At 42.3% G+C, this 15,223-nt stretch overlaps 1 protein-coding gene across 2 annotated transcripts in view; it reads left to right on the top strand.

Annotated features, from left to right (window-relative positions):
• The window catches only part of adcy8 (adenylate cyclase 8 (brain)), a 254,215-nt gene that overhangs the window by 231,410 nt on the left and 7,582 nt on the right, over positions 1–15,223 (top strand). For both annotated transcript variants that reach the window (XM_046321942.1, XM_046321943.1), the window contains one exon: positions 10,291–10,449. In XM_046321942.1, the coding sequence (XP_046177898.1) occupies positions 10,291–10,449 (159 nt within the window). The remainder of the gene's footprint in view (positions 1–10,290; positions 10,450–15,223) is intronic.

The following is a 15,223-nucleotide window of genomic DNA, read 5'->3' as shown; positions in this document are numbered from 1 at the left end:
GGGCAGACTGGGAGCACTGGCGGAGCTGGGCAGACTGGCGGCACTGGCAGCGCTGGGCAGACGGGAGACTCTGGCTGCTCTGAACAGGCGAGGCGCACTGGAGGCCTGGTGCTGGAACTGGTGATACTGGATCGAGGACACGCACAGGAAGCCTGGTGCGGGGAGCTGCTACCGGAGGACTGGTGTGTACAGGTGGCTCTGGATAGACCGGACCGTGCAGGTGCACTGGAGCTCTTGAGCACCGAGCCTGCCCAAGCTTACCTGGCTCGATGCCCACTCTAGCCCGGCCAATAGGAAGGGCTGGTATGTGCCGCACCTGGCTCTGCACCCGCACTGGAAACACCGTGCGCTCCATAGCATAACAAGGTGCCTGCCCGGTCTCTCTCGCCCAACGGTGAGCACAGGGTGTTTGCGCAGGTCTCCTACCTGGCATAACTATTCTCCCTTCTAGCCCCCCCCCCAAAAAATTTGGGGGGCTGCTTTTCCGGCTTCCAACGTCGTCGCCGTGCTGCCTCCTCATACCTGCGCCTCTCCGCTTTACCCGCTTCTATTTCTTCCTTGGGACGGCGATATTCTCCAGGCTGAGCCCAGGGTCCTTTACCATCTAATTCCTCCTCCCATGTCCAATTCTCCAAGTGGTGCAGCCTCTCCCACTGCAACTGCTCTTCACGATTAACAGGGAGAGTACGCTCAGTTCTGACTCCTGACTCAGCCACTCCCCCTCTGCGCTCTCCCCTAATAAATATTTGGGGGTTACTTTCGGTATTCGTTCTGCGTCGCCGTGTTTTCCTTTTCGACTCCATTCGTCTATAGCCCTCTTCGCATTGCTGCAGGGAATCCCAGGCGGGCTCCTGCACTCGCTCTGGGTCGGCCGCCCACCTGTCGATTTCTTTCCACGTCGTATACTCCATGCCTCTACCGTCCATAACGTCCTCCTTTAGATCCTGCCAGTTTACACGCTGCTCGGTCCGTGAGCGGAGGTGGGTGTTTCTGTAACGACGTTCGTCTGTTGTAAGAAGAGAGTCGGACCGAAATGCAGCGTAGTGGTTACTCATGACTTTAATGAAGGAAAACGGAACGATACATGAAATAACTCATAAATACAAAAACAACAAAACGGAACGTGAAACCTATTACAGCCTACCTGGTGAACACTACACAGAGACAGGAACAAACACCCACAAAATACAAAGCGAACTCAGGCTACCTAAATACGGTTCCCAATCAGAGACAACGACAAGCACCTGACTCTGATTGAGAATCGCCTCAGGCAGCCAAGCCTAACTAGACACACCCCTAATCATACACAATCCCAATGCTAATTAAACCCCAATACGAAACAACATATAAACCCATGTCACACCCTGGCCTACCCAAACATATAACAACAACACAAAATACAATGACCAAGGCGTGACAAACACGTTAATCTTCCACAAGCTATTATCTCTCGGTGTCACATGATGCTAGGCTAACCTCAAGGCTGTCAAATACCTCCACGATGAGACGGTAGCTTCAGTCTCTACTCAAATCAAATCAAAGTTTATTTGTCAAGTGCGCCGAATACAACAGGTGTAGTAGACCTTACAGTGAAATGCTTACTTACAGGCTCTAACCAATAGTGCAAAAAAAATGTGTATGTAGGTAAGTAAAGAAATAAAACAACAGTAGAAAATAAGAGTAGCAAGGCTATATACAGACACCGGTTAGTCAGGCTTATTGAGGTAGTATGTACATGTAGGTATGGTTCAAGTGGCTATGCATATATGATGAACAGAGAGTAGCAGTAGCATAAAAGAGGGGTTGGTGGGTGGGACACAATGCAGATATCCTGGTTAGCCAATGTGCGGGAGGACTGGTTGGTCGGCCTAATTGAGGTAGTATGTACATGAATGTATAGTTAAAGTGACTATGCTTATATAATAAACAGAGAGTAGCAGCAGGGTAAAAAAGAGGGGTGGGGGGGACACAATGCAAATAGTCCGGGTAGCCATTTGATTACCTGTTCAGGAGTCTTATGGCTTGGGGGTAAAAACTGTTGAGAAGCCTTTTTGTCCTAGACTTGGCACTCCGGTACCGCTTGCCATGTGGTAGTAGAGAGAACAGTCTATGACTGGGGTGGCTGGGGTCATTGACCATTTTTAGGGCCTTTCTCTGACACCGCCTGGTGTAGAGGTCCTGGATGGCAGGCAGCTTAGCCCCAGTGATGTTCTGGGCCGTACGCACTACCCTCTGAAGTGCCTTGCGGTCGGAAGCCGAGCAATTGCCGTACCAGGCAGTCATGCAACTGGTCAGGATGCTCTCGATGTTGCAGCTGTAGAACCTTTTGAGGATCTCAGGACCCATGCCAAATCTTTTTAGTTTTCTGAGGGGGAATAGGCTTTGTCGTGCCTTCTTCACGACTGTCTTGGACCATTCTAGTTTGTTGTTGATGTGGACACTAAGGAACTTGAAGCTCTCAACCTGCTCCACTACAGCCCCATCGATGAGAATGGGGCCGTGCTCGGTCATCATTTTCCTGTAGTCCACAATCATCTCCTTAGTCTTGGTTACATTGACGGATAGGTTGTTATTCTGGCATGACACGGCCAGGTCCCTGACCTCCTCCCTATAGGCTGTCTCGTTGTTGTCGGTTATCATGCCTACCACTGCTGTGTCATCTGGAAACTGAATGATGGTGTTGGAGTCGTGCCTGGCTATGCAGTCGTGGTTGAACAGGGAGTATAGGGTGAGACTGAGCACACACCCCTGGGGAGCTCCAGTGTTGAGGATCAGCGTGGCAGATGTGTTGCTACCTACCCTCACCACCTGGGGGCGGCCCCTCAGGAAGTCCAGGATCCAGTTGCAGAGGGAGGTTCCTTAGGTTCCTTAGCTTAGTGATGAGCTTTGAGGGCAATATGGTGTTGAACGCTGAGCTGTAGTCAATGAATAGCATTCTCACATCGGTGTTCCTTTTGTCCAGGTGGGAAAGGGCAGTGTGGAGTGCAATAGAGATCGCGTCATCTGTGGATCTGTTTGGGCGGTATGCAAATTGGAGTGGGTCTAGGGTTTCTGTGATAATGGTGTTGATGTGAGGTATTACCAGCCTTTCAAAGCACTTCATGGCTATGGACGTGAGTGCTACTGGTCTGTAGTCATTTAGGAAGGTTGCCTTTGTGTTCTTGGGCGCAGGGACTATGGTGGTCTGCTTGAAAGATGTTGGTATTACAGACTCAATCAAGGACATGTTGAAAATGTCAGTGAGTCCCACACCTTGAAACGGCAGCTCTACCGTTTAGGTCAGTGCGAATGTTGCCTGTAATCCATGGCTTCTGGTTGGGGTATGTACTTACAGTCACTTTGGCGATGACGTCCTCGATGCACTTATTGATAAAGACAGTGACTGATGTGGTGTATTCCTCAAAGTCATCAGAAGAATCCCGGAACATGTTCTAGTCTGTGATAGCAAAACAGTCCTGTAGTTTAGCATCTGCTTCATCTGACCACTTTTTTATGGACCGAGTCACTGGTGCTTCCTGCTTTAATTTTTGCGTGTAAGCAGGAATCAGGAGGATAGAGTTGTGGTCGGATTTACCAAATGGAGGGCAAGGGAGAGCTTTGTACGCGTCTCTGTGTGTGGAGTACAGGTGATCTAGAATTGTTTTCCCTCTGGTTGCACATTTAACATGTTGATAGAGATTTGGTAGAACTGATTTAAGTTTCCCTGCGTTAAAGGCTCCGGCCACTAGGAGCCCCGCCTCTGGGTGAGTGGTTTCCTGTTTGCTTACGTCCTTATACAGCTGACTGAGTGCGGTCTTAGTGCCAGCATCTGTTTGTGGGTGTAAATAAACAGCCACGAAAAGTATAGCTGAGAACTTTCTAGGCAAGTAGTGTGGCCGGCAGTTTATCACAATATACTCTTCTTCAGGCAGGCAAAATCTAAAGACTTCCTTAGATTTCATGCACCAACTGTCTTTTACAAAAATAAGTTACAAATAACGTGAAAAAAAAACACGCAATTGCTCGGCCGTCGTCGGAAGGAGACCAATGTGCAGCGCTGTGAGCGTACATTTTCCTTTATTATTGTAAATGTCGCCAACAAAACAAGAAACAAAGAATGACCGTGAAGCTTAACAGGGCTATAGTGCCACAGCTGTCCCTGATTGAGAACCATACCCGGCCAAAACATAGAAACACAAATCATAGAAATAAAGGACATAGAATGCCCACCCAAATCACACCCTGATCAAAACAAATAGAGACATAAAAAGGCTCTCTAAGGTCAGGGGGTGACACAATTGGTTGGGCGCCCGTAAAACTGCTGCCATTTCTTCCCGCGCCAAACAAAATTATAACAACTCTTTTATAAAATAAAATCAGTATTTCCCTTCATATCTTAGTAGGTATTGGTTCTGTTCTAGTTTTGTCCTCTTTCATCCTTTTCTTCACCAACGGTCCTAATGTAAAAGTCCATCCTTTACTCAATGTCTCTCTCCCTCTTTTTTTCCCCCAGGCCTCCCGTTAACCAGGTCCACTCTCCCATTGGCTACTGCTTAACCTGTTACTCCGACCCCCTACTTTTTCGAACATTCTGTAAAAAATCGCGCAACATTTCAGCGCCATGCTACTCATGCCAGGAATATAGTATATGCATATGATTAGTATGTGTGCATAGAAAACACTCAGACGTTTATAAAACTGGTTAAATCTCGGCTATGACTATAACAGAACGTGCGTTTCATCGAAAAGCTGATCACTGAAAATGCGAAAATATATCCATGCGCCACTAGAACCCATTGTTGAATGTGAACCACATTAAATGGGGCCGAGGTTGCAATACCTACAGCTTCCACAAAATGTCAACAGTCTTGTCATTTGCCTACGATTTGTTTCTTGGTCAAACGGGCACAAGGTAGCGCCTTTCTTCCGGTCTCCGACCAGATATTTTCGTTGAGATTTACCCGGACATTATTTCCAGATGTACAGCTATAGAATATACATCGCCTCATGATCAATTTGATCGCTTATTAACGTTTACTAATATCAAAAGTTGCATTACAAAAGTATTTCGAAGTGTTTTGTGAAAGTTTATCATCGACCTTTTTAATTTAAAAAAATGACGTTACGTTATAAAACGCTATTTTTTTCCTTGATCACAGTCTTCATAGATCGATATCTAGGCTATATATGGACCGATTTAATCGAAAAAAAGACCCAATAGTGATGTTTATGGGACATCTAGGAGTGCCAACAAAGAAGATGGTCAAAGGTAATGAATGTTTTATATTTTATTTGTGCGTTTTGTGTAGCGTCGACTATGCTAATTATTTTGTTTACGTCCCCTGCGGGTCTTTTGGGGTGTTACATGCTGTCAGATAATAGCTTCTCATGCTTTCGCCGAAAAGCATTTTAAAAATCTGACTTGTTGCCTGGATTCACAACGAGTGTAGCTTTCATTCAGTACCCTGTATGTGTATTTTAATGAACGTTTGAGTTTTAACGAGTGCTATTAGCATTTAGCGTAGCGCATTTGCATTTCCAGATGTCTAGATGGGACGCCTGCGTGTCAGGTAGGAGCAAGTGGTTAACAAGCGACCCTATTGGTCAAAACCTAAACTTAAAATTAAACCAAACTAGTCACTTTCACATCCAGCTAGCAGCAGGTAACTTGGTCACGGAAATCAGAAAAGCAATCAAATTAAATCGTTTACCTTTGATGAGATTCGGATGTTTTCACTCACGAGACTCCCAGTTAGATAGCAAATGTTCCTTTTTCCAAAAACATTATTTTTGTAGGCGAAATAGCTCCGTTTGTTCTTCACGTTTGGCTGAGAAATCGCCCGGAAATTGCAGTCACGTAAACGGCGAAAAATATTCCAAATTAGCTCCATAATATCGACAGAAACATGGCAAATGTTGTTTATAATCAACCCTCAAGGTGTTTTTCAAATATCTATTAGGTAATATATCCATCGGGACAATTCGTTTTTCAGTAGGACCGTTTGGAATAATGGCTACCTCTATACGCGAGAATCTCTCTGGAGCATCAGGTGACCACTTACGCAATGTAGCTGCTTACGGGTATTCTTCAACATAAATGCGTAAAACTACGTCACAATGCTGTAGACACCTTCGGGAATACGGAGAAACAGTAATCTGGTTGATAGCCCATTCACTGCTCAATAGGGACTCATTGGAACACAGCACTTTCAAAACAGGAGGCACTTCCGGATTGGATTTTTCCCAGGCTTTCGCCTGCAACATCAGTTCTGTTATACTCACAGACAATATTTTTACAGTTTCGGAAACTTTAGAGTGTTTTTTATCCTAAGCTGTCAATTATATGCATATTCTAGCATCTTGTCCTGACAAAATATCCCATTTACTACGGGAATGTTTTTTTCCCAAAAATGAAAATACTGCCCCCTAGTCACAACAGGTTTTAACAAGAATAAACTCAATACCTAGTTCAAAAAAGGGTATTACACTAGAATTAGAAAATTAGGGTGCAGAAATGTTATGCTCTTAGTGTAACCATTATTTAACTAGGCAATTCAGTTAAGAACAAATTCTTATTTACAAGGACAGCCTACTCCTTCCTCCCTGTCGGGGAATTGAACCCCGGTCTCCCATGTGCCCACATGACATGGGATTCTTTAGCTAAATAGCCCAGTACTGTACTGCCAACAGTCGCGTTGTACAGCTCCATATTATCCAAACCATCCTAACAGAAACCCAAAGGGTTTTTCAATTTTCTTGGAATAGAAACACCATAATATTAATCTGATTAATTAAGCAAATACCAGTCAAAAGTTTGGACACACCTACTCATTCCAGGATTTCTCTTTATTTTTTTACAATTTTCTACATTGTAGAATAATAGTGAAGACATCACAACTATGAAATAACATATATGGAATCAGTTAAGAACAAATTCTTATTTACTTTGAAAGCCTACTCCTTTCTCCCCTTCGGGGGAACCGAACCCCTGTCTCCTGCGTGCCCGCATTCTCTAGTATAGACATGTTCTGCTCTCCTTTAAGTAAGGAATTGGAGATGTTTGATATGAGTCTGGAAGGAGAGTCTACAGTCAAGCCAGACACCTAGGTACTTATAGATGTCCACATATTCTAGGTCGGAACCATCCAGGGTGGTGATGATAGTCGGGCGTGCGGGTGCAGGCAGCGAACGGTTGAAAAGCATGCATTTGGTTTTACTAGCGTTTAAGAGCAGCTGGAGGCCACGGAAGGAGTGTTGTATGGCGTTGAAGCTCGTTTGGAGGTTAGATAGCACAGTGTCCAAGGACAGGACGGAAATATACAGAATGGTGTCGTCTGCATAGAGGTGGATCAGGGAATCGCCTGCAGCAAAAGCAACATCATCGATATATACAGAGAAAAGAGTCAGCCCTGGAATTGAACCCCACCCCCCCAAAGACTGCCAGAGGACCGGCCAAATGTCCTCTGATTTGACACACTGAAGTCTGTCTGCAATGTAGTTGGTGAACCAGGCAAGGAAGTCGTTAGAAAAAACGAGGCTACTGAGTCTGCCGATAAGAATATGGTGATTGACAGAGTCAAAAGCCTTGGCCAGGTCGATAAAGACGGCTGCACAGTACTGTCTTTTATCGATGGCGGTTATGATTTCGTTTAGTACCTTGAGCGTGGCTGAGGTGCACCCGTGACCGGCTCGGAAACCAGATTGCACAGCAGAGAAGGTATGGTGGGATTCGAGATGTTTAGTGACCTGTTTGTTGACTTGGCTTTCGAAGACCTTAGATAGGCAGGGCAGGATGGATATAGGTCTGTAACAGTTTGGGTCCAGGGTGTCTCCCCCTTTGAAGAGGGGGATGACTGCGGCAGCTTTCCAATCCTTGGGGATCTCAGACGATATGAAAGAGAGGTTGAACAGGCTGGTAATGGGGGTTGCGACAATGGCGGCGGATAGTTTCAGAAATAGAGGGTCCAGATTATCCAGATTGTCTAGTCAGAAATAGAGAGAAAATTAATGATGATCTTCATATGGTTGCACTCAGAAGACATTCATTTATTCATTTATTCATGCATTTATTTTGTTTGATAAAGTCTCTTTATATCCAAAAACCTCCATTTGTTCACGCGTTTTCTTCAGTAATCCACAGGCTCAAACACAGTCACAACAGGCAGACAAAAAATCCAAATAGTATCCATAAAGTTGGTAGAAACATTTCAAATGAAGTTCATAATCAATCCTCAGGTTGTTTTTAGCCTAAATAATCAATAATATTTCAACCAGACGATAACGTCGTCAATATAAAAGGTAAACAAGAAATGCACATCGGTCTCGCACATGAAAAAGCTCTGTGACACGGCAGGGTCCACTCATTCAGACTGCTCTTACTCCCTCATCTTTCAGAATACAAGCCTGAAACCATTTCTAAACACTGTTGACATCTAGTGGAAGGCAATGTAATGGCATTGAATAGAAAACTACAAAAATGAACAAATCCTACTTCCTGAATGGCTTTTTCTCTTGTTTTCGCCTGCCAAATCAGGTCTGTTATACTCACAGACACTATTTTAACAGTTTTGGAAACTTTAGAGTGTTTTCTATTCAAATCTACCAATTATATGCATACCCTATCTTCGGGGCCTGAGTAGAAGGCAGTTTAATTTGGGCACGCTTTTCATACAAAATTCCAAACGCTGCCCCCTATCCCAGAGAAGTTTATGAAGGAAAACAATTTAATCCTCTTATGCTGTAGCCTTCTCTCGACCATCACGCTGTACAGCTCCATATATTCCAACACTGAGGGTTTCCTTTTTTCCTTTTTCTCAGAATAGAAACACCATAATATTCATCACATTTATTCAGCCAAATTTATTAAAATGAATCCCATGTACTATGTTATCACATACAATGTTTTAAATTCTCTAGTAAAGCCAGTATGGGAGACTATCAAGTGCTTCTCAAAGATGCCCTCTGGTGGTCAAACTAGCACTAACTTGCATTAACGTAAAACATTTCTCACAAGTAAATACGTGCCATAGAATGCTGCAGCAGCCCGCCAGGTTTTTTCTGCAGTATGACGCAACCTTTAAAGGAGGAACCACTGTACCAACAACCCATCATGACCACCAAAGTCCGTTTGATGTCACAAAGCTATCCAGTACTTTAAAAATATACTCTCCTGTTGTCCTGGTTTCCAGTGGTTTGCAGAAGAGGATGTCTTCCTTATTTGATCCCCCATAAACGGAATGGACATATACCAGGAGCTGTGCCACTCCCACCACGTCTATTGACTCATCCAGCTGTAATGCATAGAATTCACTGGCTTGTATGCGAAGCAGTAATTGTTTCAAAAAATATCCTGCTATGTCCCTAATGCTACCTAAGACAGGGATTTTTTACCAAGATTAAATGTCAGGAATTGTGAAAAACTGAGTAAATGTATTTGGCTAAGGTGTATGTAAACTTCCACTGTAATTTCTTTAAAATGTTTATTTTAATGTTTTTTCTGTATCCACTTTATCTTTACCTCACATAAATGTCTGCACACACAAATTAATAGTGATTCCTCATTATATATTGTCCTCTTTTCTGGCTTCTGTGATATGCTGTTTTCTTGAGGCATAACACAGTTCTATTGTATGGCATGATCACATGACATTCTAACTATCCTGACCTTAACCCCAAAACCAAGTTTCCCTACTAAATGGTGACAGAATGAGGAGACATTCTTTTTCTATTCAATGCAATTCAGTTCAGTGGTGGTCCTGTGTGGCTCAGTTGGTAGAGCAACAATGGCTCGGTATGACGGACCAAGGCTCAGCGTGATTAAAGTTCCACATCTTTTAATAAAGAGAATCTTCCAAATAAACAACCAACGAAACGTGACATCAGTGACGCTACATGCACATACACAAAACAATATCCCACAACCCAGGTGGGAACAATGGAGAACTTAAGTATGATCCCCAATTAGAGACAACGACAATCAGCTGCCTCTAATTGGGAACCATACAACAAAACAATCATAGAAATAGGAAAACTAGAACACCCCCCTAGTCACATCCTGACCTACAACACCATAGAAAACCCCCTGAGGGCTCTCTGGGGTCAGGGCGTGACAAATGGACTGTTATGGATCGTGAGCTCGATTCATGTGCACATGAAAATGTATGCACACATTCTTGTAAGTCGCTTTGGATAAAAGTGTCTGCTAAATATTATTCAAGGTTTGATGAAGATGCAGAATAATTTGTGATTTTATCTGAACTTTCCATAACATTGTACCTGTTGTGGCACTGATATTTATTTTTTCCCCCATAGCTGGAATACACTGCCCGGCTGGATTTCCTCTGGCGTGTCCAGGCCAAGGAGGAGATCAACGAGATGAAGGAGCTCCGGGAACACAATGAGAACATGCTCCGGAATATTCTGCCAAGTCACGTTGCCCGCCATTTCCTGGAGAAGGATCGGGATAATGAGGTCAGCTGGAATTATTCCTACCTTATTTTCGTCTGATAGACTGTTCGGGGTATGTTCAACTTAATAATGTACCGTATTTATGGTATGTTTAATAACTAATGACTTGTGTGGTCCTGTGTAGCTCAGTTGGTAGAGCATGATGTATGCAATGCTAGGGTTGTTGGTTCGTTTCATGCTGGGGCCACTCATATGAAAATATATGCAGAGCATTGCTGTAAGTTGCTTTTAAAATATTATTTCAGTGTTGGGGTCATACACAACCCAGTTTAATTTGTTTTACTTCTACTTGAACCAAACTCAAGTTACATTTGTGATTTGGAGCATGAAGAGGAGTTTTCACTTCTTTACTCAACCAAAATTATATTATTGACATATTTACCTATCAAGAGCTGTCGTCAAACATTCATCACAATTGGTTCCATGAACCTCAATGTATGCTAATTACATATGCCCATTGAGAGCCATAATTGATTTTCCGACAAACTTCAGACCGAAATGCAGAAAAGGGTGGCGGTGGTCTGAACGGCCGGCCTTCAGGATGCTTCCACGAAGTGCAGAGAGAGTAGATTCAGTCAGCCTTAAAGCTTTATAAAACAAGACACACTTTTATTCAGACCGAAATGCAGAAAAGGGTGGCGGTGGTCTGAACGGCCGGCCTTCAGGATGCTTCCACGAAGTGCAGAGAGAGTAGATTCAGTCAGCCTTAAAGCTTTATAAAACAAGACACACTTTTATTCATGTTTCCTTCTTTTAATTTGATGGTAGTAACATGTCAGTTGGTGGGAGATAACCCATTGTTCCACACATCCCCATATATGAGTCAGGCACTCAGTGTTGAAGGCTTCCGAATGTGAAAGGAAAGTTTTGAAGAAGATACATTTTTATTTATTTACAGGGTTTACCTCTGAATTCACGCTTGAATTTTAAAACACATACAAAAAAATACATATAAATACATACAACCTGGTCTTAGAGTGTTTAATATAATTCTGTATGTAAATCTGTGACACTCCATTTAATATGATATTCTATGTTTCATATGGTTACATAAGATGGTTACTTAACCTCTTAAGTTGACCCGGCATGCATGCGTCCCATCTAGACATCTGGAAATGCAAATGCACTATGCTAAATGCTAATAGCACTCGTTAAAACTCAAACGTTCATTAAAACATACATGCAGGGTACTGAATTGAAGCTACACTCATTGTGAATCCAGCCAACAAGTCAGATTTTTAAAATGCTTTTCTTCGAAAGCATGAGAAGCTATTATCTGATAGCATGCAACACGCCAAAAGACCCCCAGGGGACGTAAACAAAATAATTAGCATCATTTATTCAAACGTTTTACTTGTACCCTAAATTATTCTCAAGTAGATTACTAAGAAAAGCTCATGCGTTGTTTAAAATATGGCTTTTTTGCCTTTGTGCAGATTACCATGTCTCATTTTTGATTAATTGAAAATGATACTTTTTTCAAAGTATCTCTCTTTCAAACAAGAATTGCAGAGCTGGCTACAATTTCAGTTTCATCCCCCTGAAAAGACAGAACAAATATTACAACAAATATTATGGCTGAACTCAAATGTGCTGGTTGATAAAATACCTTTATTTATGGGAAATATGTTTGATAAGGGTATTTTGTTCATAAATGAAATTGTAAATTGGAATGATGGAGTTATGTCCTTCATGGAGTTATCAGAATTGTATGGGAATGTCTGCTCAATCCCACAGTACAACCAATTGAATACAGCATTACCCCCAAAAATGGAGGAGGCAGGTGGCAGACGGAGGAGGCAGGGAACTAGTCTGTCTGCTAAATATAAGGAAACAAAACTGGCGGAGGAATAAAAATAGCATAAATAGGAAACTATATCAGTTTAATTAGAGGACCAGGATGTTGACAGCTGTGTCATACAGTGGTCTTAGTATTCTGTGTTTTCTTTATTTATTTTGGTTAGGCCAGGGTGTGACATGGGTTTATTTAGTGGTGTGTTTTTGTATTGGGGTTTTAGTAGGTTTTGGGATTGTGGCTTAGTAGGGTTGTCTAGAAAAGTCTATGGTTGCCTAATCAGTGGCAGGTGATTATCGTTGTCTCTGATTGGGAACCATATTTAGGCAGCCATATTCTGAGTGTTTCGTGGGTGATTGTTCCTGTCTCTGTGTTTGTAGTCACCAGATAGGCTGTATAGGTTTTCACAGACCGTTTGTTGTTTTTGTATTGTTTGTTTTTCGTCGTCATTTTAAACATGTATCAAAAATACCACGCTGCATTTTGGTCCGACTCTCCTTCAACGGAAGAAAACCGTAACATACAGATTGCAAAATAGTTGGGAAGAGATTGTTGATGTACCGATTCCATGGTACAGGGTGTATGAGTTGATACATAAAACGACGCAAAATTCAAGACTTTGTGCTTTTCAGCTAAAATAATTACAGAATTCTTGCCACCACCAAAATGTTGAATATTTGGGTCATTCAATCGTTGAAGCTCTGCAGATTTCGTTTTTACAGCTACGGCCGGTTTTCCTGAGCCTGATGCAGGTGTTTGTACACGTGCATATACACACACTCTCATCAAATGCACACATGTAAATAGTGCCATGCATGCACTCAAACATATTCAGTTGACCTTGCTGTTTTCTTTCTCTTTTGTTCATTTTGTTGGTCGTTGGTGCATGGGGGGGTCTTTGGGGGGAATGGAATATATTTTTTAAATTATTATTATTATTCATTTGTATTTCTTTTGGGGGGGGGTCTCGGATGGTTGAGGGACAGCTCTTGGGGAACTGTGGGGGGAACCTCGGAGGGCTGGATGGGAGCAGTGGCTGATGGATCGCTGGTTCAGGTCCACATTTTTTAATATATATTTTTTTAGATCTGTAGATGTGCCCTTGAGCTGGGCGTTGACCCTGGTTGCTTCTGTGTGTCGCTCTGGATGGGAGTCTGTTAGATGTGATGTAGTTGTTGAGTGGAGGTATACTGCAGGTTTTTTGTATGTTTTAACCTGTAGTGACGCCCAGCCTGTGAATGGGACCGTTATCATCCTCTGACACTAATTAGCATAACGCAATGGACATAAATCTTCCTATTCATTAAAATCACAAGTGAAATATATTGGAACACAGCTTAGCCTTTTGTTAATCACCCTGTCATCTCAAAATATGATTTACAGCCAACGCTAGACAAGCATTTGTGTAAGTTTATCATAGCCTAGCATAGCATTATGCCTTGCTAGCAGCAGGCAAACTTGTCACGGAAATCAGAAACGCAATAAAATTAAATCGTTTACCTTTGATGAACTTCGGATGTTTTCACTCACGAGACTCCCAGGTAGACAGCCAAAGTTATTTTTTTCCCCAAAAGTAGGCGAAATAGCTCCGTTTGTTGTTCACGTTTGGCTGAGAAATCGCCCGGAATTTGCGGTCACCACAACGCCGAAAAAATATTCCTAATTAGCTCCATAATATTGAATCCATCCTTAAGGTGTTTTTCTAATATCTATTCGATAATATATCCGTCGGGAGAATTCCTTTTTCTCCAGGACCGATTGGAGCCACCATGTGAGCACTAACGAAATGTGGCCGCCTACAGCTATTCTTCAACAGGAATGCGTAAAACTATGTCACAATGCTGTCACAATCGTTGATGGTACATTCACAGCCATATAGGGAGTCATTGGAACGCAGCGCTTTCAAAACCTGGGGCACTTCCGGATTGGATTTTTCTCAGGCTTTCGCCTGCAACATCAGTTCTGTTAAACTCACAGACAATATCTTTACAGTTTTGGAAACGTTAGAGTGTTTTCTATCCAAAGCTGTCAATTATATGCATATTATAGCATCTTTTCCTGACAAATCATCCCATTTAAAACGGGAACGTTTTTTTTCCAAAAATGAAAATACTGCCCCCTAACACCAAGAGGTGTTACATTACATTTTTTTTTAAATACAAAAAAAGAACTAGATGTGTGACTATGTATTGAACCTCTTGCGATGAGCAAACCCGTATTCGGGAGCTTAATCATAGCCTCAAACGCATTAGCATAACGCAGCGGACATAAATACGCAAAAAATCGCAAATGAAATTGAATTTGAATAAATATATTCAAACACAAGCTTCACCTTTTGTTAACAACACTGTCATCTCAGATTTTCAAAATATGCGTTACAGCCAACGCTAGACAAGCATTTGTGTAAGTTTATCATGGTATAATGCTATGCTAGGCTCTGCTGGCAGCAGGCAACATTTTCACGAAAATAAGAAAAGCAACCAAATTAAATCATTTACCTTTGATGAACTTCAGATGCTTTCACTCAGGAGACTCCCAGTTAGATAGAAAATGTTCCTTTTTTCCAAATAGATTATTTTTTGTAGGCGAAAAAGCTCCCGTTTCTTCATCATGCTTTGCTGAGAAATCGACTGGAAAATGCTGCAACTGTAACGCCAAACTTTTTTCTAAATTTCCTCCATAATATCGACAGAAACACGGCAAACGTTGTTTAGGATCCATCCTCAATGTGTTTTTAAAATATATATTAGATAATATATCCGTCGAGGCAATTGGTTTCTCATAAGAAGCGATTGAAAAAATGGCTACCTCAGTATTTTACGCAAGATTTTCTGCGGGAGACACCATGTGACCACATGCTATATATGGTCCCTTTCAGCCATTCCTCAATGGAAATGCCTACAAAGACGTCACAATGCTGTAGACACCTTGGGGAATACGTGGAAAAAGTAAGCTCATTCGTAGCTCATTCACAGCGATTAT

This window comes from Oncorhynchus gorbuscha, linkage group LG22 (genome assembly GCF_021184085.1).
Source record: "Oncorhynchus gorbuscha isolate QuinsamMale2020 ecotype Even-year linkage group LG22, OgorEven_v1.0, whole genome shotgun sequence".
Lineage (NCBI taxonomy): Eukaryota > Metazoa > Chordata > Actinopteri > Salmoniformes > Salmonidae > Oncorhynchus > Oncorhynchus gorbuscha.
Note: the sequence above shows the minus strand (reverse complement) of the source record. Positions and strands in the feature narration are given on the sequence as shown.